At 49.0% G+C, this 25,081-nt stretch overlaps 1 protein-coding gene and 1 long non-coding RNA gene across 2 annotated transcripts in view; one reads left to right on the plus strand and one right to left on the minus strand.

Moving 5' to 3' along the window:
- Positions 1 to 219: 219 nt before the first annotated feature.
- Positions 220 to 25,081, minus strand: part of grm7 (glutamate metabotropic receptor 7) — a 165,660-nt gene continuing 140,798 nt past the window's right edge. The window contains 3 exon segments of the mRNA XM_005462578.4: positions 220 to 2,437; positions 8,829 to 9,075; positions 23,521 to 24,456. Of these exon segments, the coding sequence (XP_005462635.2) occupies positions 2,388 to 2,437; positions 8,829 to 9,075; positions 23,521 to 24,456 (1,233 nt within the window). The 3' untranslated portion in view covers positions 220 to 2,387.
- On the plus strand, positions 15,474 to 17,404 carry LOC106096821 (uncharacterized). The gene is made up of 3 exons (XR_001223180.3): positions 15,474 to 16,536; positions 16,622 to 16,740; positions 16,851 to 17,404. It is a non-coding gene; the product is annotated as an uncharacterized LOC106096821 (long non-coding RNA).

Consider the following 25,081-nt stretch of genomic DNA (forward strand, 5'->3'; position numbering starts at 1 on the left):
TTAAGTAGCGTCTTAAGAGGCAGCCAATCAGAAGAAAGCTGGATTTAAGGAAGGGGAAGGGCCCTTTTTTTTAGACTGGGCAGGAAGTGATGGGCTGTAGGATAAAGAAGGATTATTGTGAACAGTGAATCATGCAAAGCTGCTGTGAAGTCAGTCACACAAGGTCTGCAAAGGGTCACACGAGAGCGTTTCAGGGTCGTCATGGATACACAGACGGCGTTTCTAAAAAAAATAACCAAATGTTTTATTTCATGTTGATACATTCTTGGACGACACCACAGAATAGTTGCATGAGTGGCCAAATGTAAATCTCTCCCACAACATTGGCACATAAGCAGCAAGGGCAACATGAATATACCAAGTACAAACAGTAGAAAACATACATGCTTCCATTTTTTAAAACAAGTGTTTTTCTTTTTTAAATATATATTCTCCGTGTGTTTCTCCCGCAGGGAATAAGAAACCGATCAAAGCCGCATTCTGCCGAGCGAGAACGTTTCCGAGGAACCGAAGAACGGACGATTCGGAGCAGACAGGTGGGATCGACTGTGGCAGAGAACTTTTTTTTCTGGTTCAACATCAAACATATCAGGCATGCATTGACAACCTCGACATCGACACCTTTAGTTGTTTTTTTTAGTCCATGAAATCAGCAGAGATTCAGCCTGGACCGAAGGAGGCTCCCTCGGGGTAAGGGTCCGCCCCCTCACCCCCACCGCCGCAAACAAACACCTACAAACAGTGTGTGGAGAAGAACACGCATGTTGGGGAGGGAATGTTTCATCATGTGACCACAAACGGCTTTAAAAACACTTAAAAACTGTTTTGGCTCCGCGTCACGGCCAGCTGAACGGTCAGATTTCCCTCAGACCTGCTGCTGTCTTTGTTAAAGCCTCTGAAAACGCCGTTTCTCCAGAACACTGACAGTTTGGGTTCATTCAGCTGATTCTCACCTGGAATAAACCTCGTTAATCTGCTCGGTGGTTAGTCTGCAGACGAGCGAGTAACCGTCTACAGGCCGCCGTGACTGAGGTCCAAACAGGAAGCAGAGGGTAAAGGAGGTCTCGGCGTTTTTTTTCTTCGTTTTAACGACTGAAGTTTTACTTCTGCTTTCAGAGCATCAGATCGTCGACGTGTAAGCAAATAAAAATGGAGCACGACTCTCCAAAAGGCTTCAACTGTTTCATTCGTTAAACACACAGAATCTCTTTTACTCTGTTTTACTGTTTACACTCTGTGTTTGGATTTCATCCATTGTTTAAACTCTGATTTCCCACCATGAAGATTTTTTAATTAATAAACTGTGATGGGCAAACGTTGTAGTAGCTGGTAAAAGAGGCTGAGGGCGGGGCTGCAGAGGCCAACAACACGGACGTAAGCAATAATAATAAAACCATATTTGGTCCCTGATAGACGGAACAGGCCAGGTCCAAGTGTTGATTGGAATGAGAAAGAATAAAATAAGTCCTCGTACTCCACCCGCAGGGGTGTGGGTGGAGTAAGAGGACTGGGGTCAGAACGGTGCATGCATCGCTCCGAGGCTAACGTGGATTTGGAAACAGTGGCTAACTGCGGCCAGCAGACACTCCCAGAGCGGGCACTGTAAAATTCTCTGCTGCCTTCAACCCTGCAGCTCTGTTTCCTGCATGCAGCCCAGTGGATTCTGGGATGTGTAGTCAGGACTAAATGAGCCGAGCGAGTCGCAGGTTCATAAACACGGTTTGTTGAAGTTTTCAGAGGCTTTAAAACTTTTTTTTCTCACATTTGCAGGATAAAAATCTGAGTCCAGGTGGCAGCGCGAGCGAAGCCCTCCAAATCTCCGAGCGAAGAAGAATATGGCTTCAATAAAACCAAACCGAGAAGCGAGAAGCAAAGTAGATCTGTCGTCAGCATGGCAACCGCAGCCGTCTTACAAACCAACAGAAATCAAACCAACAGAAAGAGGCCGACATATAAGCCATAAAGAACTACACACGCGGACAGGAAGGTGAGAACTTGCAGTTTGGAAGTACATAAAGAGACACGAGGGGGCGGGCTCGCGCTTCGTTTGACATCACCGGCGGCGTGGAGCCCGTCGTCGCCGCCCAGTCGTCGCCGCAGCGTCCGCCAATGCATCCGCCGCATTCTACCTCACAACCACTGGCATCGCTTCAACGACAAAACAAATAGATTTTTATTTCTGGAGCTTTTCTCGACCCGGAGGGGTCAGAGTTCAGAGGTCGTCCCACCACGCTCCGCTTTGCACCTGAACGTCTCCGATGGGCAGTGAAGCACATGAGACCAAAAGAAGAGAAAGAAAAAGTCCTGCACGTCGCCGCTTTTCTCCCGTTGCTCGTCCTTCTTGCAGGAGATCAGACATCTCGCTCTGCAGTGACGGAGGAGCGCCGTTAGATCACGAGGTTGTTGTAGCTCACGTACTTCTTCTTAGCTGCTGGACCTGGGGACGGCAGGAGACACAAACAGAGGTCAGCTAAGGTCCTCACGGCCGCTTAAAGAGCAGAGATGTTAATGATGGAGGAGGGATGAGGGGATGACAGACGTTTAGGTAAGTAAGGCTTGAATTATGAACTCTCAGCAGGGAGGACAGGACGGTCCTAACTCAGGAGGTTTGGAGGTGAGAGGTCATAACTCAAAAGCATCTGCAGGAGAAACAAAAGGAGTGTGGGCTTATCTGAGGGTCAACTGAGCCCTGATCAGCCGCCGCGGTGGGTCTAACTTTGACCCACAGGTGGCGCTAAAGAGCTGAAGATGGAAAGATGGCAGCTGATGAAAAGACTGAATCTATGAGGGATCATTTCAAAGTATCTGCACATGCTCAGTAGTGTCTTCACGTCTTGGAAAAGCACTTTTAACCCTTTATTTACCATCTTACAAGCAAATCTTCAAATGACCCCAAAATTCAAACGGTTTTAAATTTAAAGCCAAAATGACTAAAGAAGTCCGTCGGGCCTGTAAATAATAATAATATTATTTACAGGCCCGACGGACTAATTCATGTTTTAAAGGTTTCTGTGTACTTTTGTGTGTTTTTGTACTTATACTGCAGAAGAACTGACACTCAGAGGAACAGCCTGCCTCGTGTCTCCATGCCATGGATTTCATGGATCACACCCCTACAACAGCGCCGTCATTTCAACATGACGCGCCCACGATTCAAGGTCACAAACCTAGAGAAGATATCCAGCTGCAGGTGTTTTACTAACTGCTCGCTGAGTCGTGACTCATACGTGTGTTCAGGTGTCGGCCCGCGGTGGCAGTCATACGAGCTTCAGCCTCTGATGGAGGACTGGAAACATGTTGTTATATCGTTGGCTGTATGTGTGTGATGCAAACATTGTTGTTAGAGTTCATTTAAATATTCTGCTCCCTGTGTTTAGCACCTGAAATAAACTCAAGGATCAGTCTCTAAAATGTCAGAGTTCTCGCCTGTAACACTCGATCAGCTCGCCGCGCTCTCTTCGCTAAAGCACACGCTACGTTGTTCGTTTGTAGCACAAAGCTGTAACATCTGTTTCCTGCCGTGGATTTATCTCTGAGTAAGTGTGATGCGTTGCTGTGGGTGTGCGGGTCCAGCCGAGCTCCTGCAGACCTGATCTGCGTCGGTGTTGAAGCTCTGCAGAGTTAGCACGCGGCTCCTGAATGACGTTAGCGCAGGAAGCTTAGCGTGACGTGTTGGAGGTGAGCTGTGCAGCTCCACCACCTCCATATCTCCCTGCTGCCCCCCCCCCGGCTCTTGACCCTCAGCATTCATCCGGTGACGAATAGCTGGGAGCCAGGACCCGCCATCAATCATGTGGCAGATAGAAGAGAAAACGGCTGCGTTTGCATATTCTGCCTCGGCGTGTCAGCAGCCGCTCTGACTTTGTGTCTCATTCACATTCAGGAGCAACATCTCCAGCTCGTCTGACAGCGGTGGGTGGAGCCTGATGATCTGAGGCGCCTGATTTTGCTTCTATGCTCCGTATGCTTCGATAACAGAATAAATTAACCCAGTGCCCCCCCCCCGTCTGCAGTCAGACTGTTGTTTTTGTGGAACAATCATCATCATCATCATCATCATCGTCATCGTCATGACCGAACAAAATAATAAAAAACAATCAGTCTAATGAATCCAGATTAAATGATAATTAGTCTCCTTTAACGGAGCTGAATGCATCTCAGAAAACTCACAGACCCCAAAAATCCGACGTCTGGGAAACACATTTATTTCTGCTTCGTGCAGAGTGAGTGAGGTTACTCAGGCGAGGGTCCGAGCATCGGTCAGGGAGCTGGTCCGGGGTCAGTGACGCTCTCAGCCTCATCGTTACAAAGGAGAGAAAACGTCAGTCTGTATGATCTTTCACACACAGGTGTATATAAACCTGTATCACACTTTTACACACAGGCTCAGCGTTATGACAGAATATTAACAGGAATAATTGATGCGCTTCACCTGTGGCTGCTCCCCCTGCTGGAAACACAAGATACTACTGCTGGTTTTCCTACAGGCTGTTTAGGGGCGTGGTCACATGAGGCTCACTAACGAGGATCTGATTACCGTCACGACCTGCTCAGAGATGGTCCTGTCACGGATCAGTCGGCCATCTCTGGCCTCAGAGTGCTGCTGCACTGGACTGTTCTCACAGCTGCTGACTCACAAACCGCAGAAGTGTTGGAAAGTCAAATCGCTCCAAAAATAAGAGTTCGTCTCGGCCTCTGCGGGCGGCGTGGACAGAGGAGGGTCAGACTCTGAGCGCCTTTGTTGTGGAAGGAATCGGGCAGTGCAGAGAGGCGGCGAGGCCTCGTACGGCAGGATGGAGAGAGAGCGAGAAAGGAGTCTTTGTGGTGGAATCAGCTGTAGGAGCGGGGAGGATGGAGACGGAGGAGGGGTGAAGCTGGGGGGGGGGGGGGGGGGTGAGGTGAGGAGGAGGAGAGAAGAGAAAGGAGAGAGGATTTATAAAGTGAAGGAGGAGGGGAGCGCTGAGACGCTCGAGGCCGAATGAGAGGAGAGACGGAGCGGCGAGCCTGGGCCGGCCGATAGATGGCTCCGCCCCCCCCGCTGTGCCATAACTAACTACAGTGACTGATGTGCTGTAATTAGGGCCTCGAGCTGTGCCACAGAGGCTTTTCCGTGGGGGCACCATTATTTATGGTTACAGCCGCAGCGCCACGCCCAAGCGAGCCGCACATTGACACCCCTGTGAGGACGCGTGTTCCTGCAGCAACACCGAGCTCTGGAGGAACCACAGCAAGGAGTCAGAGCAAACATCAACGTCCTGAACAGAAGTCATGGAAAAGATGGCGACTGCGGGACACTCGTCCTCAGACCACCACTGACTCCTCCCCCGAGGAGCCTCCTGAGTTTTACTGAGAGCGGCTGAAGCGTCTCTGTGCTGATCCAGATTAATCAATCAAACCAGGACCCGTTTTTACCGTCACTGTTTCTCAGACTCTGGCGTCTCCTCTGCGATGTCTGCAGGACGATGACAGAAGTGATTCTTATTGATAGACTCCCGGCCTGCAGACGACCGCCGTCACGGCCACTGAGGCACTCCGGACTCTGAAAGCTGATGTTTGCATTTGTACTCGTGGGCTTCACATCTGCCATCATGAAGAGCGGAGAGCTCAGCACGCTACGGACCACGTTAACAACAGAAAGCCACGCCTGCACAGGCGGCGTGCGAGCTGCAGTTACAGCCTCTTGTTCTAACCGATACGCGTGCGTGGACCACGGTACCACCACGGCTGCTGATTCTGGGACTTGGCGGCCATTTGTGTTCACATTTCTGATTTAATGCAGCACCACAAATCAAGCATACGTTTGAAATCCTGACGTCTGCGGTGTGGGAGGAGCTACATGCACGCTTTCCCCTGGTGACACAGCGTATTAAATTAGCTCACTGAGGCAGAGCCGTCTCTGCGTCAGGGGTCCCAGGAGGGGCTTCAGCGGTTCAACAGGCAGATACTGCACATCAGGAGTTTCTTCCCATGGAAGTGACCCAAACTTAGGCTCCTCGATCTGCCCGATCGGTGGGGCGGGGGCTCTGTGAGGGTCCCGGGTGAGGTGGCGGACACGGTGGCCTCACGGGGTGTCTGGGAGCTCTGGATTGGCCATGACTGAAACACATTAGGTTAATCTCGCCTGTCCCAGCAGCTCCACAGCAGCTCTGAGCACGTGCAGAGCCCACAGCTGGATGAAGGCCTGCTGCGTCGGCGGACGTTTCACAGCAGGTGTAACAGCTGCACACTTTACATCTTGATGGGTTCAGGAGCGGCGCAGGAACCCCGGAGGTCAACGGTGGTTGGACGTGCAGTTAAAGCGCCGGAGGACGGCCGTAAATCTGCCGCTCAGAGCGCCACGCTACAACCTCCTCGTGTAAAAGTTAAAGTCGGTTGAAAGAGGGCGATAAAGAGCCGAGGACCTCACTTTTACATCCCCTCCCCACTCGTGTGTCTCTCCTCCTCCTCAGGCCTCCAGGAGAAAATGGATCAAGGTCGGGACAGCAAAGCAGAAGCAGAAGATTAATTTGCTCTTACCTCTGATAAATTATGAAATTAGCCTGTGAGGGGGAGAAAAACAGGATTTGGTGAGTGGTCCCAGAGGGAACCCCACTGTGAGCTGGTAATTTGATCACACAGCCATGTAATTTCAATTTGTGCACTTTGTATTTCTGAGAAGGTGCGAGCCGAAGCTCTCCGGTGACTCTGCCATTTCTGCGGCTTCTCCCAGCACTGTCCTCGCCGCCGAGCGTCAGGAGCGGATCCTCGTCCTGCACCTGCTCGTTAAAGGGGACGCGCTCTGCTCATTCCCACCTCGCTTTCCGTTAGCGTCACTCAGAGCAGCTGTGATCGAGTTCAGGAGCTTCACTGAGGACATTCGGGTGTCTCCAGAATGGCTGACTTCCTGTCAGGACTTGTGTAGCTGCAGCCTATGAGCTCACACTGAAGCATTAATGACCTCGAGCTCAGTTTGGTCTGCTGTCAGCCTCCTCTTCCTGTCATGTGATGGTGTTTGGCTCCACCCACAGGGACCTTCCTGTGCTCCCTAAAAACAGAAGACGGTGCTCCATCTTTAGAAACTTCAGGAAGCCTGCAGAGGGGCAGCACTCACTGCATTGGAACTTCCTGTCCTTCGTTAGGCTGCGTCTGCAGGTGATGAAACCCGTGACGAGGTGACATCAGCTCGCCACCAAAGCAGAAAAAATGTTGTAAACGTTGTTTCTGGCTCAGATGGATTTCTTCTCCATGAACTCGACGTCAACGTCGGAGGAAAGAGCAGAACAGGTCCCCGTTAACCAACCGGCTGCAGCCCTGGTTCACTCCATCAAACATCATCAGTGTGAATGATGATGTCACTGATGATGTCACGGAGACGTTTCTCGGTTTTATATGTTCAGCTGATTTGTTCTGAGATGAATTTGAGACCATCAGAGCGACAGTCCATCATCGATACGTCTGAGCGCGAACTCATCGTTTACATACTGATGATTTTACTGTTTGAAAACGATTTGTCACTTTGATAAACCAATGACTGATAAACTGGTTGTTTCAGCGTCTCTGTGGAAGTAAAGGAAGTTACATGTGGCCCAGAGTTAGTGAGAAGCAGCCCTGTCTCCCAGAAAAGACGCCTAGGCCTTGCGGCGAGGTGGTCGGGGTGGCTGCGGGGCTCACAGAGCTCCGGACTCATTGGTCGTCCTGGGAGCGATTTTACCTGACGAAGGTGAAGGTTAAATATATCCTCCTCTTATCTCACACTCTGCTGGAGCAGCTTTGGTGCAGCTCACCAGTTCATCCTCTGTCTCTTTAAGGCCCACTTTCTTCTGATTAGCCAGCATTAGGAAGCCTGCTGAGGGGCAGCCCTCAGCGTGAGCCGTACTGCGTGTGCTTTTATTTCAGATGGATTCTTACAGACATTTAGCTCATTAATCAAAGCTGTGGCCGTGTTTAAGGGCTGATGTTTGGTTAATGAAAGAAGAATCAGCTGAGTCGTCCTCTTCGGCCTTTACATTAAATGTCTCAGATTTCTCAGTCACATGATTCTGTTTTTAACTGGAGCTCATTCAAACACAGACTCTCAGAGATTAGCTGCTAATCCGCCCCACAGACCCTGAAAATGAGTTTTCATGTGTTTCAGAAGTTTAGAGAGACGCTAACGAGGACCACGAGGCCGTTTATCCTAACAAGCCAATCATCACGCAGATTTAGACCCACACTGATGTTCAGCGTATAAACGTTAGTTCTTGGAGACAGGGCTGCAACAATAAGAGCCGGTTTGTATTCAGAGACATGATTAGTACATGCACTCATGCATTTTTAAAGGAACAGTTCAACATTTAATAAAACCCTCCTCTCCTTCCTGCTGCTTCCTGCTAAACATAGCTTAGCATTAAGCAGCAGGAAGCTGATGATCACGTGCATCAGACTTTATTTTCTGAGTCATCACCCATTCATTCAGCCTGAAGCACAAAAACTGTGAGCACGTGTCGGACTGAAACACATCCTGGCTCCACAGACTCGTCACAGGCAGATTTAAACATCATGTTCGGGGTCAACCTTTCACCTCAGGGAACGGCAGGGAACAAGCGCGCCTCTGTCACAGCTTCGGTTTTATGCTCATTTTTCAAAGAAATGTTTTAGCCGCAGAATTTTATTTATGATCTGAACGAAACACCTGAGTTTTGGATTTATTCCAGATCATTTAAAGTACAGAAAAATGAATCTGATAAAACGGCCGTGTTAAACTCACAGGAGGGGCTTTCTTTTCTGTGAGAGAAACTCGAGGTGTTTGGATGAGCTCATCTAACTAAGGTGGTGCTCAGCACCACCTGCGTGCGGTGTCAGGTACTTACTGCTGGGGTCAACGTTCTCGCACAGCTCCGTCTTGGCCTCTCCGTTGGGCCGGTCGCTGGCCTTGTGCGACAGCCGGGACGACATGGTGGCGGCCGTGACGACGGCCTTGAAGGATCGTTTCCTCTTCTGCACGTTGAGCTCCGGGTGGAAGATGATGACGTAGACTTTGGGCATGTAGAGCATGCCGAGGGCCACGGACGCGCTGAGGTTCATGGAGATGGTCAGCGTGGTGGTCTGGATGTACAGCTGGTGGGAGACAGGGGGGAGAACAGGGTTAGTTAATGGTTTCATCTCAGAGGTATGTTTTTCCAGTAACGCTGTGAGGAACCTTGGAGTCATTTTTGACCAGGACATGTCCTTCAATGCACATATTAAACAAATATGTAAGACTGCTTTCTTCCATTTGTGCAACATCTCTAAAATTAGAAATATCCTGTCTCAGAGTGATGCTGAAAAACTAGTTCATGCATTTATTACTTCCAGGCTGGACTACTGTAATTCTTTATTATCAGGATGTCCTAAAAACTCCCTGAAAAGCCTTCAGTTAATCCAAAATGCTGCAGCAAGAGTACTGACAGGGACTAGAAAGAGAGAGCATATTTCTCCTGTTTTGGCTTCCCTTCATTGGCTTCCTGTTAAATCCAGAATTCAAAATCCTGCTCCTCACATACAAGGTCTTAAATAATCAGGCCCCATCTTATCTTAATAACCTTGTAGTACCATATCACCCTATTAGAGCACTTCGCTCTCACACTGCAGGCCTACTTGTTGTTCCTAGAGTATTTAAAAGTAGAATGGGAGGCAGAGCCTTCAGTTTTCAGGCCCCTCTTCTGTGGAACCAGCTTCCAGTTTGGATTCAGGAGACAGACACTATCTCTACTTTCAAGATTAGGCTTCAAACTTTCCTTTTTGCTAAAGCATATAGTTAGGGCTGGACCAGGTGACCCTGAATCCTCCTTTAGTTATGCTGCAATAGACGTAGGCTGCCGGGGATTCCCATGATGCACTGGGTGTTTCTTCTTCACTCACTATGTGTTAATAGACCTCTCTGCATCGAATCATATCTGTTATTAATCTCTGTCTCTCTTCCACAGCATGTCTTTATCCTGTCTTCCTTCTCTCACCCCAACCAATCACAGCAGATGGCCCCGCCCCTCCCTGAGCCTGGTTCTGCCGGAGGTTTCTTCCTGTTAAAAGGGAGTTTTTCCTTCGCGCTGTCGCCAAAGTGCTTGCTCACAGGGGGTCATATGATTGTTGGGCTTTTTGTTTTCTTGTATCATTGTTGGGTCTACCTTACAATATAAAGCACTGAGCATGCTGCTGAGCATTAAGGCAAATGTTGTTGAGATTTAGTGCTATATAAATAAAATTGAATTGAAAAATGTAATTATTATTAATTAATAATAATTAAATATTATTTTTATATATAGTTTTTCTCTGTATCTATTATTGTAGGGTCTACCTTACAATATAAAGCATCTTGAGGCGACTGTTGTTGTGATTTGGCGCTGTGTAAATAAAACTGAATTAAATTTTTGGTCTGCAGCTCCAAAAGAGAAGCTGTTGGATGAAATCACAGGTGTCAGAGTTCAGGTGTGCTTCAGGTGAACAGTGAAGCTCACGACATCATTAAACATGTGAGCCATAACATAACATGTATCATCTCATACCTGCACAGAATCATCTGAAACCACCTGAAATAATTTCAGGGTTAAAGATCACATGATTAAAGCTGTCATCACCACAGAAACAACAGAGACTTAACATGCTGTAACATGCTGAGACTTCACTAACGGCGGCTGTAATAAACCGATAATAAAATAAACATCAGTAACAGCACTTCTTTTAATGCTGCATGATATTTACTGAAGTCACTGTTAAACAGCCTGTTCAGAGACTCCTGAACGAGCAGAGGTTCATCCAGCTCCACTGCTGCTGACCTCTGACCTTTAACCCTTTAGAGCTGTGTGGTAGGTACCGTCCTGGTGACGGCTGTATTTCACAGTCATGCCGCTCGCTCGTGTCAGCGGCGATAAAGAGACTCGGGAAGTTCGCCTCACTCTGAAGCAAACTCTCGACACTTTTTATGAGCCGGTGAAGGATTGTGTTTTATTATCCGCCGTGTTCTCGACCCTCGCCTGCAGCAGAGAGCGGCAGCCGGCCGAGCCACGCCATTAATGTTTTATGCAGTGTGTATATTGCCCCTGTGTCCGAAGCCGTGGCCCCGTGAACCCAATAGAGGGCCGATATGGGCCCGGGAAGAATGCATAAAGAGGCACGGCTGTGCTGTAATGGGCTTCCCAGAGTGGCTTTCACTGAGTTCAGCCCACTGTCTTTATGTGTTATGGCCCTGCTGTCACAGTCTGAGCGACGCCATTAACGGGGAGAAGTCACAGCAGGCGGAGTGGGGGTGGGGGTGAGAGTTAGGGGAACAGCGGGGAGAATATTCAGACCAGGATTGGGCTGCTCGCTTCCTGCGCCACGTCAGCAAGAAACTACGCCACAGTCTGAAGGAACACGAGGCCCTGCACCACCACCTGACGCAGGTTTCATGAGCCCGCGGCGTTTACCTGCACGACAGTCTGCACGCACGTCTTCTTCTACAGTTCAGACAAAGCTGTGACAGCGGAGACACCCCCACGTGTCCAGCTCCTCTGATCATGAGCACGAGCTCATCTTCAGTATCTTCATCCCTGCAGTCACTACCTGCAGCTCGTGCACAGGTGAGGGTTCCTGCCGTCTGTCGGCGCCCTGCTCTGTGTTACCCTCGCATGTGAAAGAGACCCTGACATACATGAGCTCCTCCCTGATGACCACGGTCTCGGGGTCAGAGACCTCCGCAGGTGCGAGCTGGACACACAGGTGTGTTTGCTTCGTTACAAAGAGGTGACAAATGGTTAGAAACAGGCAGAGAGAGCAGCTTCTGTCCGCTCCAAGCAGACGAAGGTAAACGTCGGTGAGGAGGCGGAGTCAGTGGTTCGTTTACAGCCTGTGTGAGCTGCTGACCCTCAGCTGTGACAGCTGGTCCACTCTGAGCTCCCTTGGAGGAACACCTGCTGCTCTGTGACAGGTGTGCACACGATCTGCAGTCAGAGGTCTGTGTGAGTGTGATATGAATCAGTGATAAGATGACACGTCTGATAGAGCCCAAACAGCAGAGTTCTCTTATCAGCTCACCTGCTTTTAATTTCCATCTCTGAGCGACGGAGCTGAAAGCTCGTGCTCTGGTTAAAGCTTCAGGGAGGAGGAGCAGCATGTTACTCCTGACAGAGGCGGAGCTAAAGGACATGAGGGGACAGGCACAGGTATCTGAAGCTGAGAGCTGGAGGCCGGGCAGGTGAAGCGCATCATTTACGAGGTCGTCGAGCGAGGCCAGAGCGTCCATCCTCACCTCACAGCTGCTTAACATTCACGTTTCCACACTGCATTTTAGCATTTTTGAGTTCTGAACATTATTGCATTATTAGAGGCGTGGCCTCTTTCACTGACAGGTGGATGGTGAAACAGGTGGCTGTAGCTGCTAGCTTCACCTGAACTGCACCTCTCCACCGTGTTTGTGCTTGTGGGGCTTGGAGCATTTTGGATGACATCATGTGACCAATTGCACGGCTGCTGTGAGGTTACTGCACTAACAGAGCGTCTGAGGAGGCGGAGCTTGAGCTTTACTGAGTGAAGCTGAGTGAGTGAAAGCCTCTTCCAGCTTCACGCTGTGTTTCTATAATTCTGCTTCACTTCTCCTGCCTCCTATTTCCTTTGCACTTCTTCCCTTCCTGTCTTCATCCTTCCTCGCCTCCTTGATTCCCTGTGACCCGTGGCGTCCCTGAGTGCTGTTTTCCTGACGCGATGGATGTCGTTTTCTTTCTTCGGGTGTTTCAGCTGAGCTGCTTGCGGCGTCCTTACAATGTTCTCACATTCTCCAGCATGCTGCAGACAGGCTCCTCCCCCCTCCCCCCGATGAAAACGTGATCCTCTTCTCTGAAACCACATCAAAGATGGCCGTCTCACCGAGGCGGTGTCAGGCAGCCTGCTGTTTCTGTGTGAGGCACAAAGATGGAGGTAATCATCCGCACACTTCTGCTGTTTTATGGTTCACAGGGAAACATTTCTCGTCGTGGCGTCACGTCCGTGTCACCGTGCGGCGTCCTGGGAGGCGTTTTGAGTTTTGATAAAGTTTTGACACGCTCTTGGTTTGCTGATGTCACTGCTGCTGTATGGCGGCGCTTTGTGAGGCTCTTTAAATATAAATCTGAGGATCATTTCCATTTCTGGCGTATTTATTGTTCGATTGCTCCTCATTTTATTGACTCGCTCTCCGCGCACAGACTGTTTCATTTATCCGTATAATTATGGTTTGCTTTAACTTTGTGGTCCGTGAAGCTCTTTGAACCTCTCTGACCTGCCCGAGAGCGATCGGACGCATAAAGTTTGATCAAGTGAAAAATTAAAACTGTGTGTAAACACAAAGTGCAGACGGAGGCTCTTCATCATGTTCATAATAAACCTTCATCACTGAGGTCACCCGTCGTTTCCACCATCTGTGGCCGTGAAGCGATGCTCACTCAGTTTACAGCTCAGCGTGTCAGAGTGCGCAGGCGCGTGGAGGAAAACCATCGCCGGCAGGAAAAGCAAGTTCAGAGTTCACAGAGAGAAGCACCAGGTAGAAACCACAGAGAGCCGAGACCCAGCACACACTGTGTCGGATCTGAGTCCCGGACAGGTGCGTGCACCTGAGTGTCGCTCAGAGCCGAACAACACAAGCGAGGAGGATTCAGGAAACCTCTCAGAGCAGGACAGGAAGTGAAACTTTGACCTCATTAAGGACGTTGGAAAGACGTCACCTCAGGCGTGAAGCTGGACGTCTTCATCGCTGCGGTCGTCATAGTGTGTCAGAAGTTGCCATCAGGAAGGTGCTGCTGATACTTCATCAGGACTTTGTTCAAAGTTTAAGGAATTTTTCCCAAAACTTCCTTAGAACTACTTTTATTTGCAGGAAACTTTGGGTCTGATTGAAGTCCACAGATTTTTCCTGTATGTACCGACACACTCGCAGACACGGCTGCGCCACAATGCAAAAACCCACGATAAGCTGAAGTGACACCAAATCATGGATGGTGTCGGCGGCGAGCATAAAGTAGGGGCGATGCTCGGAGCTCAAACCTGATGTTTGTCCTGCACTGGAGGCGTTTCACCTTCTGAGGTCTTCTTCATGGACATTCAGTGGTGTTGGGTGGAGGAGGCTGAAGCAGTCACAGCTGGCATTACTCTCATCGTCGACCCTGCTGCACTCTTATCATGTGAAGTCAGGTTTCGCTTTGCGTCACCTGTGTGAAAACACACGTGTTGGGAACTTGAAAATAGGACGCGTTCCACAATCATTCGCCAACAAGTTGCCTGATTGCCCCTTTGTTTCCTGTCTCTGTGTCAACATAAAGCTGAACCAACTCAGTAAAGCTCCAACTGCCCTCAAAGGGCATGAATAAGCTCCTCCCCCATATCAGATTGGTGGCGACGTCGGGTGTATGTGGTGTTTAAGGCTCAGGTTTTAGCAGAGTTGAATATTTGCAGGTTCACCTAAACTGACATCAGTCTGCCTCACTGCTGCAAACGCACCATGTGGATGAGGAGTGGTCATGTGACGAGGTCTGCAGCTAGTCACATGACCCTGTCCTGATCCTCCCCGTCTCTCCGGCCTCAAAGGCACATTTTAACAATCGATTGCAGGAACGTGGTCATGATTCTGACGTGTGTCTGAGGCCCGGAGCGAGCTGCGTTCAGGTCATTCCAAAGATAAAACAGTCACCGCCTTTGAGCACGTTTTGGACCTCACAGCCACCGTAGCACGTGACTCCTCTGACGACAGACTTTAAAGTAGAAACTGCTGGGTGCTGTAAACTCTCCAAAAACACTGCTTCCTTGATTACTCCGGCCGGAGCTGCTCTTTATGCGCTCAATAAAAACTGCTGCCACAGTTTCCGCTCGCCGATTCCAGATGCTAATAAAAAGTTATACTAACGCCGTTTTAGTGTCACACGAAGAAATAAAATGGTGGACAGTGGAGAGAGATGAAACGAGAGAAATGAAGCATCGCTTCCGCAGAGCTGGAGACAGTTCAGGGTGGAGGAGGGAGAGGCGAGGGTGCAGAGAGAGGTGCATGAGAGGAGGCGGAGCGAGCACGGGGAGAAAAGGTTCAGTGGGCGCGAGCATAAACGATGAAGGAACACGAGACGAGCTGAGGGGGGCGGGGATGAGGAGAGGCTGCAAAGTTTAGAAGATAATCAGACACACGAGGAAGATCGACGAGACGTTCAGTTTGGATGGAGGGAGGAGGAGGTGGAGGAGGAGGTGGAGCCGGAGGCAGGGCGGAAGTGAGTCGAGAGTCACAGTGTCTGTTCCTAATGTTTTGTCTTCTTGGTCTGAGCTGGTTTCCATGGTGACACCTGCGGCATCTGATTACAGGTACACCTGGAACCAATCAGCAGTCTGAAGGTGCAAAAAAACTAAAAACATGGCAACCAATCCTGAACACACGCCTCCCTCTAAGACCGCCCTCAGAGTGCGTTCAGAGCTGCCTGTGACTACAGTACACACACACACACACACACGCACACGCATCCACACACATATTCTTGTTTTCACATCTTAGTGAGGACATCTAATTGACATACCACTTACCCCAGCTGCTAACCATCAACAATAACCCTGAGCCTAATCCTAACCTTAACCTAACTGTAACCCTGACACTAAAAACTCATTTTGAGCCTCAAACATGTCTTCACACTTGTGGGGACGGGACTGTTGGTCCCCACAAGTATAGTAGGATTCCAGTTTTTGGAAAAGATGTCTAAACACATGGCCACACACACTGAGGTGGTGGTGTTGGACAGCCGCTCGGTGCTGCAGGAGGTGACGTGATGAGGGTTAAAGGGCGTCCTCGAGCTCCTGCTGCCTCCTCACATTTGAACTTTAAATCTTGTTGCTCTGATTTAACCGCCCGGCGCTGGGACGTTCTGTTCTGGACTCATCGTCACAGATCTCTGCAACAATCCTGCCTCAGCTCTTTGGGCTGCAGCTTCTGCTCTGAGCCCTCTCTCCTCATCCTCGGCCTTCGTCCCTCCAAAGCTGCAGACGTCTCTGCACAGCAGCACGATGCTGACACACCTCAGCTCTGCTTTACGTCACAAATCTGCCGCAGAGGGCTTCAGCCACACAGCAGCTGCAGAGGTGTCAGGTTTGAATCCCAGCACGTGACCGCCGTGGTTTCACATGTTCTGTTATTCTGGATTATTCAGGATTACAGATTACTCAGATTACTCTTACATCTAAACATCACCTCAGAACCTCTAATGTGGTCTGAAGATTTGATCATAGTTCATTTATTCATCATGTTTCTCTCTTTCTGATGTTTGTACATTATGTGAATATTACTGTGTGACTCTTTATCATTATTGTTATTAGCAGCAGTAGAAGAACGTGTGATTTTTAGGATATTCAGCTGCAGATGTTTGAATGTGTTTGAAGACCTTTGAGCTGCAGCTGTGCTGATAAGTTGGAGGGGGACACAGTTTAATGTGACACCACTCTCCACCTGCTGTAAGGCTAACGGCTAACTACCTGTGTGATGGCCCAGAGCTGCAGCAGAGAGGAGACTGACGTCCCTCTTTATCCTGAAACAGCGTCCGCACATTTGATTGGCTCTAGCTTCCAAAGGTCGGCACTGTGAGTCTGTGTGTGGTTGTATGTGTCCATGTGTCACTGTGAGGATGACTTGTTTACTGGGGTACTTAAATTCCAGTTTCTCCTGCTGTTACAAAGTGGCAGGAAGTGGAGCTGCTGCTGGAGATAAAGCACAGAGCTGGGTGGTTACAGGTGTGACTCAGGTACCTTCTTCCTGTTTACAGCAGGAGGAGCCAGGTGAGTGGGAAACAAGCCTTTTCTAAATGTTCATCACAGTTGTGTTTATAAGGCAGAAAGCTGTGCAAACATTTAGGAATGTTTTTTCTCCAAAAATAAATCTGTGACAGGAAGAGCTGGAGCTACAGCACGCCGTCGATCACGCAGAAGAAGAAAAACACAACTGGACAAAAATCACCTCGCAGTGTTTTAAACTAAAGAGGAACCCAGCAATCAGCCCACAGCCTACGAGCAGCAGCGGGGGACAGTGGGGAGGAAGAACTGTCTTCAAACAGGAAGAAACTTGAAAGAGCTTGCAGAATAAAACGTGAATAAATAAACAGCATGAATTTATTTCACTTCTTTTTGAAATTTCAAGTTAGGAAAACAGTATTCACAAATGTGCAGACTGATATTTACATGTATTTCTGTTACTGCAAACTTAAAACAAGTCAGCAAAAAAATGTTACAAGAAGACTTTTCAAAATAAAGATCACATTTTATTCTGCAAGCTCCCATGTCTTCACGTTCTCACAGAAACACTCAGTGCATCATGGGAAGTCATCCAGCAGCCCGAGCCTGTAGCAGCTTGTAACAGCTACACAAAGTGATACTATACAACAGAGCGAGCTAACAACGCCGGGACCTCCATGCCGTCTTTGTGTGAATACACCTGTAGTACACTGGGAACCAGCTGTCACCCACACTGTGCAGAGGGGGTTGAGGAGGCTCTGATGGACCTTTTTGACTGATGACCATGGAGAGCACACTGATGGTCTGCTCAACAAATCACAGATAATGCCGTTTCCACGTATGTCCTGACATCAGGAAACAGAAAGGAAGAGAAAAGTGTTCGGAGCGAGCTGAGGAGAGTAATCAGGGAGGGCAAACCAGCTGAACTATGTCAGCGGAGTCTGCAGGAGCCTCAGAGCCATCTCAGGTTATAAGCTGCGCCTCTGCTGCAGCTACAGCACCATCTGGAGGCTGCCCCATCTCCACACCCACCTTCTCCCTCCACCATGACCTCCAACACAGAGCTGCCCTGCTCCAACATGTCTCTGACACTAAACCAGGTCAGGTGTGAGCTCAGGACAATCAAAGCATGAAAGACAGTGGGTCCAGGTATTATCAGCTCCAGGCTCCTTAAGTCCTGTGCAGATCAACCGTGCAGGAAAACACAGCCCAAGCTACAGGCTGGATGGAGGTTCTGACCCTGGCTGCTACTTGCTTGTCTTCGAAGTCATCGTTAGTCACACTGTGTCCATCTATCAGCCTAACATTGGCCTATCTGCTTAGATACCATATTTCTAAGATTTTCAGGGCCGAGTACAATAACCTCAGTTTGATCTGAATTAAGGAGCAGAAAGTTAGCGGCCATCCAGGTCTTTATGTCTTTAAGACATTTCTGCAGTTTAACTCATTGATCAGTACCTGTGGATGGAGTAAAATCAGTACAGCAACAGAAACATACGCAGAGTTTATTTCCTTTAAATGAAAAACATTTCAGATGAATCAACCAATCAGTGCAGCCCAACTGAACACGGCGGTGAAGAGGAGAGGAGGACGACGTCCTGTGTGCTGACAGGTGAGGAGAGGAGGTGGAAACAAACATCATCAGTGCTATAAAATCCCTGCTGCATGAAGCAAAGACATTAGCATTGCAAATACGCTCCTCCTGCTGGCGTCTCCTTCCTGTCAACACATGTGGAAAACATCTAAATCAGCTGGACGGCGGCAGTCTGGGTCCCCGTGATGGCGGCGTAGTGACCTTGGCGGGTGCGTGAGAGGAGAAACGGCCTCGTCTGATTTATTCATGAGGTGCTGACATGTGGCAGCAGATCTGGTGACGCTGAAACGCTGTTCAGGACATCGCGCGTACGACCTCTCCACCAACAGCGGGTTCTTGCACACGTGTGGACGTTCGAGACGTTCTCGTGGACAGAGAGATCCTCGGATGTGAGCGGAGATCGTTCAGATCGTTCCTGACGGACATCGTTTGGTTCGATCTTGTGGTCGTCTCTTTGAGCTGATGTCGTTCATCTTTCTTCGAGGTCACGCTGAAGTTCCCGCCCTTTCGGCGCTCTCGGAGCAGACTTTGAGTCTCCGTGAGTCCGAGCGCTGATCTGAGGCAGCGTTTCTGATCTCTCGTTGTCGCCTTTGTGTTTTTTTCTCTCAGGTTCGTCTTTCTGATCACCTCACCGGAGTCACGCTGAGTGTCTGTGTTCGCTGTTTTGTAATGTGTTTTTCTCTGTGAGGTCACGTGGCGTCTGCGGGCTTTTGGATGATTGTGATGTGTTTAAAGTGATTTCTGTCCTGTGGGCGGCGGGCCTGACCGTCCTTCAGGAGGGTTCTTTGCTCTGATCTCATTTCCAGCTCGTCCATCTCTTCACTCAGACTCTGAGCTTCAAGTGTATCCTCTCACTGATAAATCCTGAATGAGCCATTCACATCAGAGAAAACACACAATGTACCTGCGTTACAGTCAGAGGCATCAAATCCCTCTTCAGGCTCCAGCAAACAGCTTTTATCATCATGAGAACGGGACGCTGCTGAGCACACACAGCCTGATGCTGCTGCCTTCTCCACAGCATGAAACCTGCTCTGCTGAACAGGACGGCGCGTAACGCCTTCAGCCTCCTCAAGACATAACAGGAAACACGAGATGGAAGCTCGTGGTGCACGGCGATCTTAGGCCTCCTGACCAAAGTTTAACAGCTGCAGACACAGAGCGGCAAAGCAAGAGCCTTCACCTAAGAAGGAGACGAGGCAGCACAGATCCTGAGAGCAGATCTTTAAATCGAGGTCAGTCAGCAGGATCATCTACCACAGGAGGAAACCCTGTTTCTTCTAATCTGCAGCCTTTCAGCTTCGTCTCAGTCCTCGTAACGGCTGGAAAATCATCCCAGAATCAGGAACGCTGCCCTGAGACTGCTCCCAAAAGAAGGATAAAGTAACAAAACACTCGCACATGTTCACGCCACATCGCCCTCTGACAGCAGGGCGGCCATCTTTACTGCATCCACAGACAGCTCTACTGTTTTCCAGCTAACAGGGCTGGGGTGTAATCAGCAGCCGATTGGCTCCGCCCTGAGAGTAAATACAGCGACGTCTGCACTGCAGGTTTAAAGCTTTTAGGACCTCGACAGAGAGCGAACGCACACATGTAGGCTGAGCGACGAGTGCAGCACGCCACAGAAAACTCTGGGCCCGGTTCTCAGCTCTGCTCCACCCTCACCGCTGTGATAAAACCAAAGAATTCAACATCTTCAGATTTGATCCTTAATAAATGTAACTATCATCAACACAAGCATCTTCATAACACAGTTTCTGTGTGTCAGCCTAAATGATTGACTAGCCAGGAAAGACAGCGGGAATACACTGGGAATACTGTGGGAATAGAGTGGCTCTGACACGGAGCCACACGGATAAAAGAAACGACCTGAGCAAAGCTTCTTCGCCGTGCGAAGGACGAATGAGACTGCAGCAGAGATGTGACATCACAGGCACGTGTGATGTCACAGGCCGCTAGCTTACTGCAACCTAACGGAAGCTCAGCTAGCTTTGCTGCTCTGTGATTGGCTGCTGTTATAGAGATAGCAGCCACAAAGATCCCGCCCACCTGGCACTGAAGCGTCTGAGTGAGTCCTGCTTCTCTGGTTTAAACCCAACAAATACAACCTGTGCTGTGTGTGTGTGTGTGTGTGTGTGTGTGTGTGTGTGTGTGTGTGTGTGTGTGTGTGTGTGTCTGTCTGTGTGTACAGGAGGATAAGAACATGAAGAAGAAAACACAAAAACAAAAAAGGAACAAACGTCCTCATACACTGAAATAACAGACACTAATCAAACCACATTGCACACACACACACACACACACACACACACACACACACACACACACACACACACACTCTCCTTCATCGCTCCATGCTGTCCCCTTTCCTTCCTTCATCCTGCTGCCTGAACCTGTATTTGCATGTTGAAATGTGTTTGTGTGTGTGTGAGTTTCTCCTTCTCATCTGTATTCTGCTCGGAGCAGGCAGGTAATAACAAGCAGCAAAGGCCAGTATGTTACTGCTGCACTCAGGTGATGTCAAGCCTCTGTTCACACACACACACACACACACACACACACACACACACACACACACACCTGTTTGTACTCATGTATCTGTGAGGACTCTGACTCTGCTCCTGTGTTTCTGACGTTTTGACTCTTTAAACGTTTCTCTCGCTCTAACTCGATCACAATAATAAGACACACCTGACCTGTTTTGTTTTGAGAAATATCAAAGGTGAGGTTGTGTGTGTGTGTGTGTGTGTACCACAAACCGACATGTTGTCTTCATGATGCGTTCTGCAGCATTGTTGCCTCTCACACCGATCACATGTATTTTTATATTACTGCTTTCTTTACTCAAACATATATTTTGAACATCGCGCCTCCGTTAGCAGATGAAAAACCCTCTGTCTATTCTGAGGACAAACTACAGGCCCCACAATGCTGTGAGGCATGTAAACAGGAAGAACAATGTGTGTTTCCGTCTGTGTTTTTAGTATTTGTCTTATTATTTTTAGTGAAATCGGTGAAAGTCGCAGAACTCTGTGAGAGCGGCTCCAGCCTGCAGTGAGTCATCGATGCTCAGATGAGCCGTTCACGGCGAGGGCGAAGGAAACCGAGAAACAGGCAGACTCTCAGGCAGCTTCTGACCTCTGTGGTTCTATTTTGGTTTGAATGAATATCAGATGTGATGAAACAAAGGGAGGAGCAGCTGCAGCGTGTCTGCAGTCACACTAATGCTCTATTTCATCAACAGCCACAAGGAAGCTTTGAATCAAATCACCTCAACGAGACGACGTCCCCTCTGAGGGACACACTTTAACTAACTATGAATTTATCAGATTTTTACTGCTGAACAAACCAGATGGAAAATAAAGTCAGGAGCACCAGCCCACTGTGGACGGGCTTCAGCCAGGTCCCCGGGAACTAAGACTGAACTTTAACTAAAACTATAACTAGAGCAGCCAAAGCGATGCTAGTTTTAGTGTCATGAAAAACAAAAGCTGAACTCTGCTTAGTTTAATACATAAAATCATGACGTGATGAAGTCAAATTGAGGGCGGCTGACAGGAGTGTTCACAGGTCAGGCCACGCCCCCCCAGGCCTCTCCGGGCTCTGCTGCTTTATCTCACATCTCTTATCTGCGCTCTTATTTCAGGTCTGGCTCAGTGCAGAGCAAACAGCTTCACCTTTTCTCACGTAGGCGTCCAATTAATTAGCAAACCAAACAGCCCGACTCCTTTTTACAGCTTCCTGTTGCTTCTGCAGCTGGAGGGAAAAATCAGCGAGCTCAGGTCTGCATTTTATTTCACAGTCGTATTACTGCACGCCTGCCTTTGGATTCTTTACCTACAGGTGAGACGCCACAGGTACGCTGACCTCTGACTGCAGACAAAGCAAGCATACAAATCACAACATGACCAAAAATGTTAAACTGAGACACAAAACTGCCCGACAAAGAGGGACAAGAAAGCGAAATGACAAAGTCAGCCACATGAGAACCGCCAAAAAATATATACAGAGCTCACAAACACAAAGACCCAGAAAGACTCAAGAACCCTGAAGGAACCAGACAAACAGCAAGACATACTGCGAAAGACAAAATACCAGATCTGAGGCTCCAAACAGCCACGCCCTCCTGCTTTACATCAAACAGCCTAAAACAACCGGACATGTCTCAAAAGAGCCAAAGTCAGAGGCAAAAACCTGCTGAGGAGACAAAAAAGAACCAAATGTCCAGAAAACAAAACAACAAAAAGCAAAAAGACAAATGTGCCAAGACAACATGTTGAATACAAGAAACCAAAAATAAAACTAGAAAATGAGGCAAAACCACCAAAACAAGCATGAAAACAGCTTCACTCTGATTTGAATCCGGGTTTGATATTTCTGTGGGGGAGTGGAAACAGCGTCCATCCCAAACAACGTCATCGTGAAGTATGTTGATGACCACCGTGATGACATCATCATGGTGATGTCACCCTGTAGGGTGGAGGTAGAGAAGTTGTCCCGCTGGTGCTCTGAGATAAACCAGAAGCTGAACGTCCTTAAAGCCAAAGAACTCATCATGACCACTCCCCTCTCATTATAAATAAATCTGTCTCCACCTTCAGGTTTCTGGGCACTCACATCCGCACTGATCTCACCTGGACCCACAACACCATCGCCGTGGTAAAGAAGGCCCAGCAGCGGCTGCATCCTCTTCGTGTCCTGAGAAGAACCTGGACCAGGAGCTGCTGCTGCCCTTCTACCCTCCTCAGTGGAGAGCGAGGACTCATCCTGCCTGGTGTTTGTACTCAGGGGCCACGACTGAGAGCAGGAAGGCTGCACAGAGGGACGTTAACACCGCCCAAAAAATCATTGGGTGCCCCCTGAGGCCCCTGGAGGCCATCGCTTGATCGTCCTGTCTCAGGTAAACCAGGTCCATCACAGGTGACCCCTACACCCCCCCACCACCTGTTTGACCTGCTGCCCTCTGGTCAAGCTTCAGCTCAATCAGGTCCCACAGCTCCAGACTCACTAACAGCTTCTTCCACTGGGCCATTCAGACTGTTAACAAACACTATCCCCCCACACCCCACCCTGCCACACACCTCACCAATCAGAGCCATGGTCTGAGTAACTGCCATTTACTAAATATATATATATATATACACACATGTTGGCAGATTTAACATGACGCAGAAACTTCATCACCAATATTTCCACAAATTAAAACATCAAAAATTGTAAGTCAGTCTTACCTTTTCTGCCGACTGCGCCGTGCCAAAGAAGATGGGGATGAAGGCCAGCCACACGATGCAGGTGGTGTACATGGTGAACCCGATGGGCTTGGCCTCGTTAAAATTCTCCGGGACCCCGCGGGTCTTTATGGCGTAAACAGTACACGTCACCATCAGTAAGATGCTGTAACCCAACGAACAGATAATCTGGAGATCTGTGATGTCGCATTTCAACACCCCTCGAGCCAGATCGGGGTTGAGGGTCTTCTGCTCGTCATAGTCTATGATGGTGTTGGGCGGGTCCACCCCGAACCAGATTAACACCCCTAACAGCTGGACCGAGATGAGGCTGGAGGTGATAGCGAGCTGCGAGGTGGGACTGATCAGCCTCGGCGGCGTCACAGACTTCTTGCCCTGCTCGAAGATTCGGTAGATGCGGTTGGTTTTGGTGAGGAGGGCGGCGTAGCTGATGCACATCCCCAGACCAAGAAAAATCCTTCTGAACGAGCACACGCCGACATCTGGCTTGGCGATCATGAGGAACGTGATGATGTAGCACAGAAATATCCCAGTCAGGAGGACGTAACTCAGCTCCCTGCCAGATGCCCGGACGATCGGCGTGTCGTTGTACCGTATGAACGTAGCCATGACGAAGATTGTCGCGATGATGCCCAGCATTGCCAGGAAAACCGGAATCACCGCCCAGGGCGAGTGCCACTCCAGCTTTATGATGGGGATGGGCTGGCAGAACGTGCGGTTGGCGCTGGGCCTCATGTTGTAGGAGCACAGCTTGCAGGTGAACTCGTCGGGCTGGAACTGGTATCCGTCGCAGGGCTCGCAGTGCCAGCAGCAGGGCATGCCTTTCACCACCTTCTTCCTCTCACCAGTTTTACAGGGAAGGCTGCACACGGAGGTGGGAATCTCCTGCTCCCCTCGAGGCCACTGCATGTCCTCCTTCTGGAGAGAGAGCATGGAGACAGTGAATGGTTAGATCAGCACCCCAACATATCCTCACTCCCAACTCATCAGAAACCGCTTCTCTTCATGTTCTAGCACAGGGTCTGCCTCCTTAGAGACATTTTCTCAGGTAGAAAAACCTTTTGTGTATCTTTCCAATGTGAGGACTGACAATAAGCTGCAATTATTATAGATGTTTTAAAAACCCCTCACTACACACTTTATACACTTTCCTCAGACAGGCATGAACATTTTCACAGTTTTCTCTCTTGTTTAAACTCTCAAAGTTCAAATCTTTGTAGAAAAATAAGTCCAGTATTATAGAAACCAAAGATCAAACCCTGTTTTCAGGTCCAGAACATGGGAACAGCTGCCAGAGAATTCAACATTAATGAATCAATGGTAGGAAGCAAGAAGAATGAGTTGATTAAAGTTTGACTTATCTGACTGTTTTGTTTCGCTTAATGCGCCTTATAATCCGGAAAATACAGTAACTTCTACGTTCCTTTAGCATGTCCAGAAGTCCAGCTTTTTGTGCGATGGTTAGCATCTTCCTACCGCAGCTGCCTTTGACGGTGCAAAACGTTTCATCGACATTGTTGTTTGTTGGGGAGAAAACTTACAA

This window comes from Oreochromis niloticus, linkage group LG5 (genome assembly GCF_001858045.2).
Source record: "Oreochromis niloticus isolate F11D_XX linkage group LG5, O_niloticus_UMD_NMBU, whole genome shotgun sequence".
Taxonomy (NCBI): Eukaryota; Metazoa; Chordata; class Actinopteri; order Cichliformes; family Cichlidae; genus Oreochromis; species Oreochromis niloticus.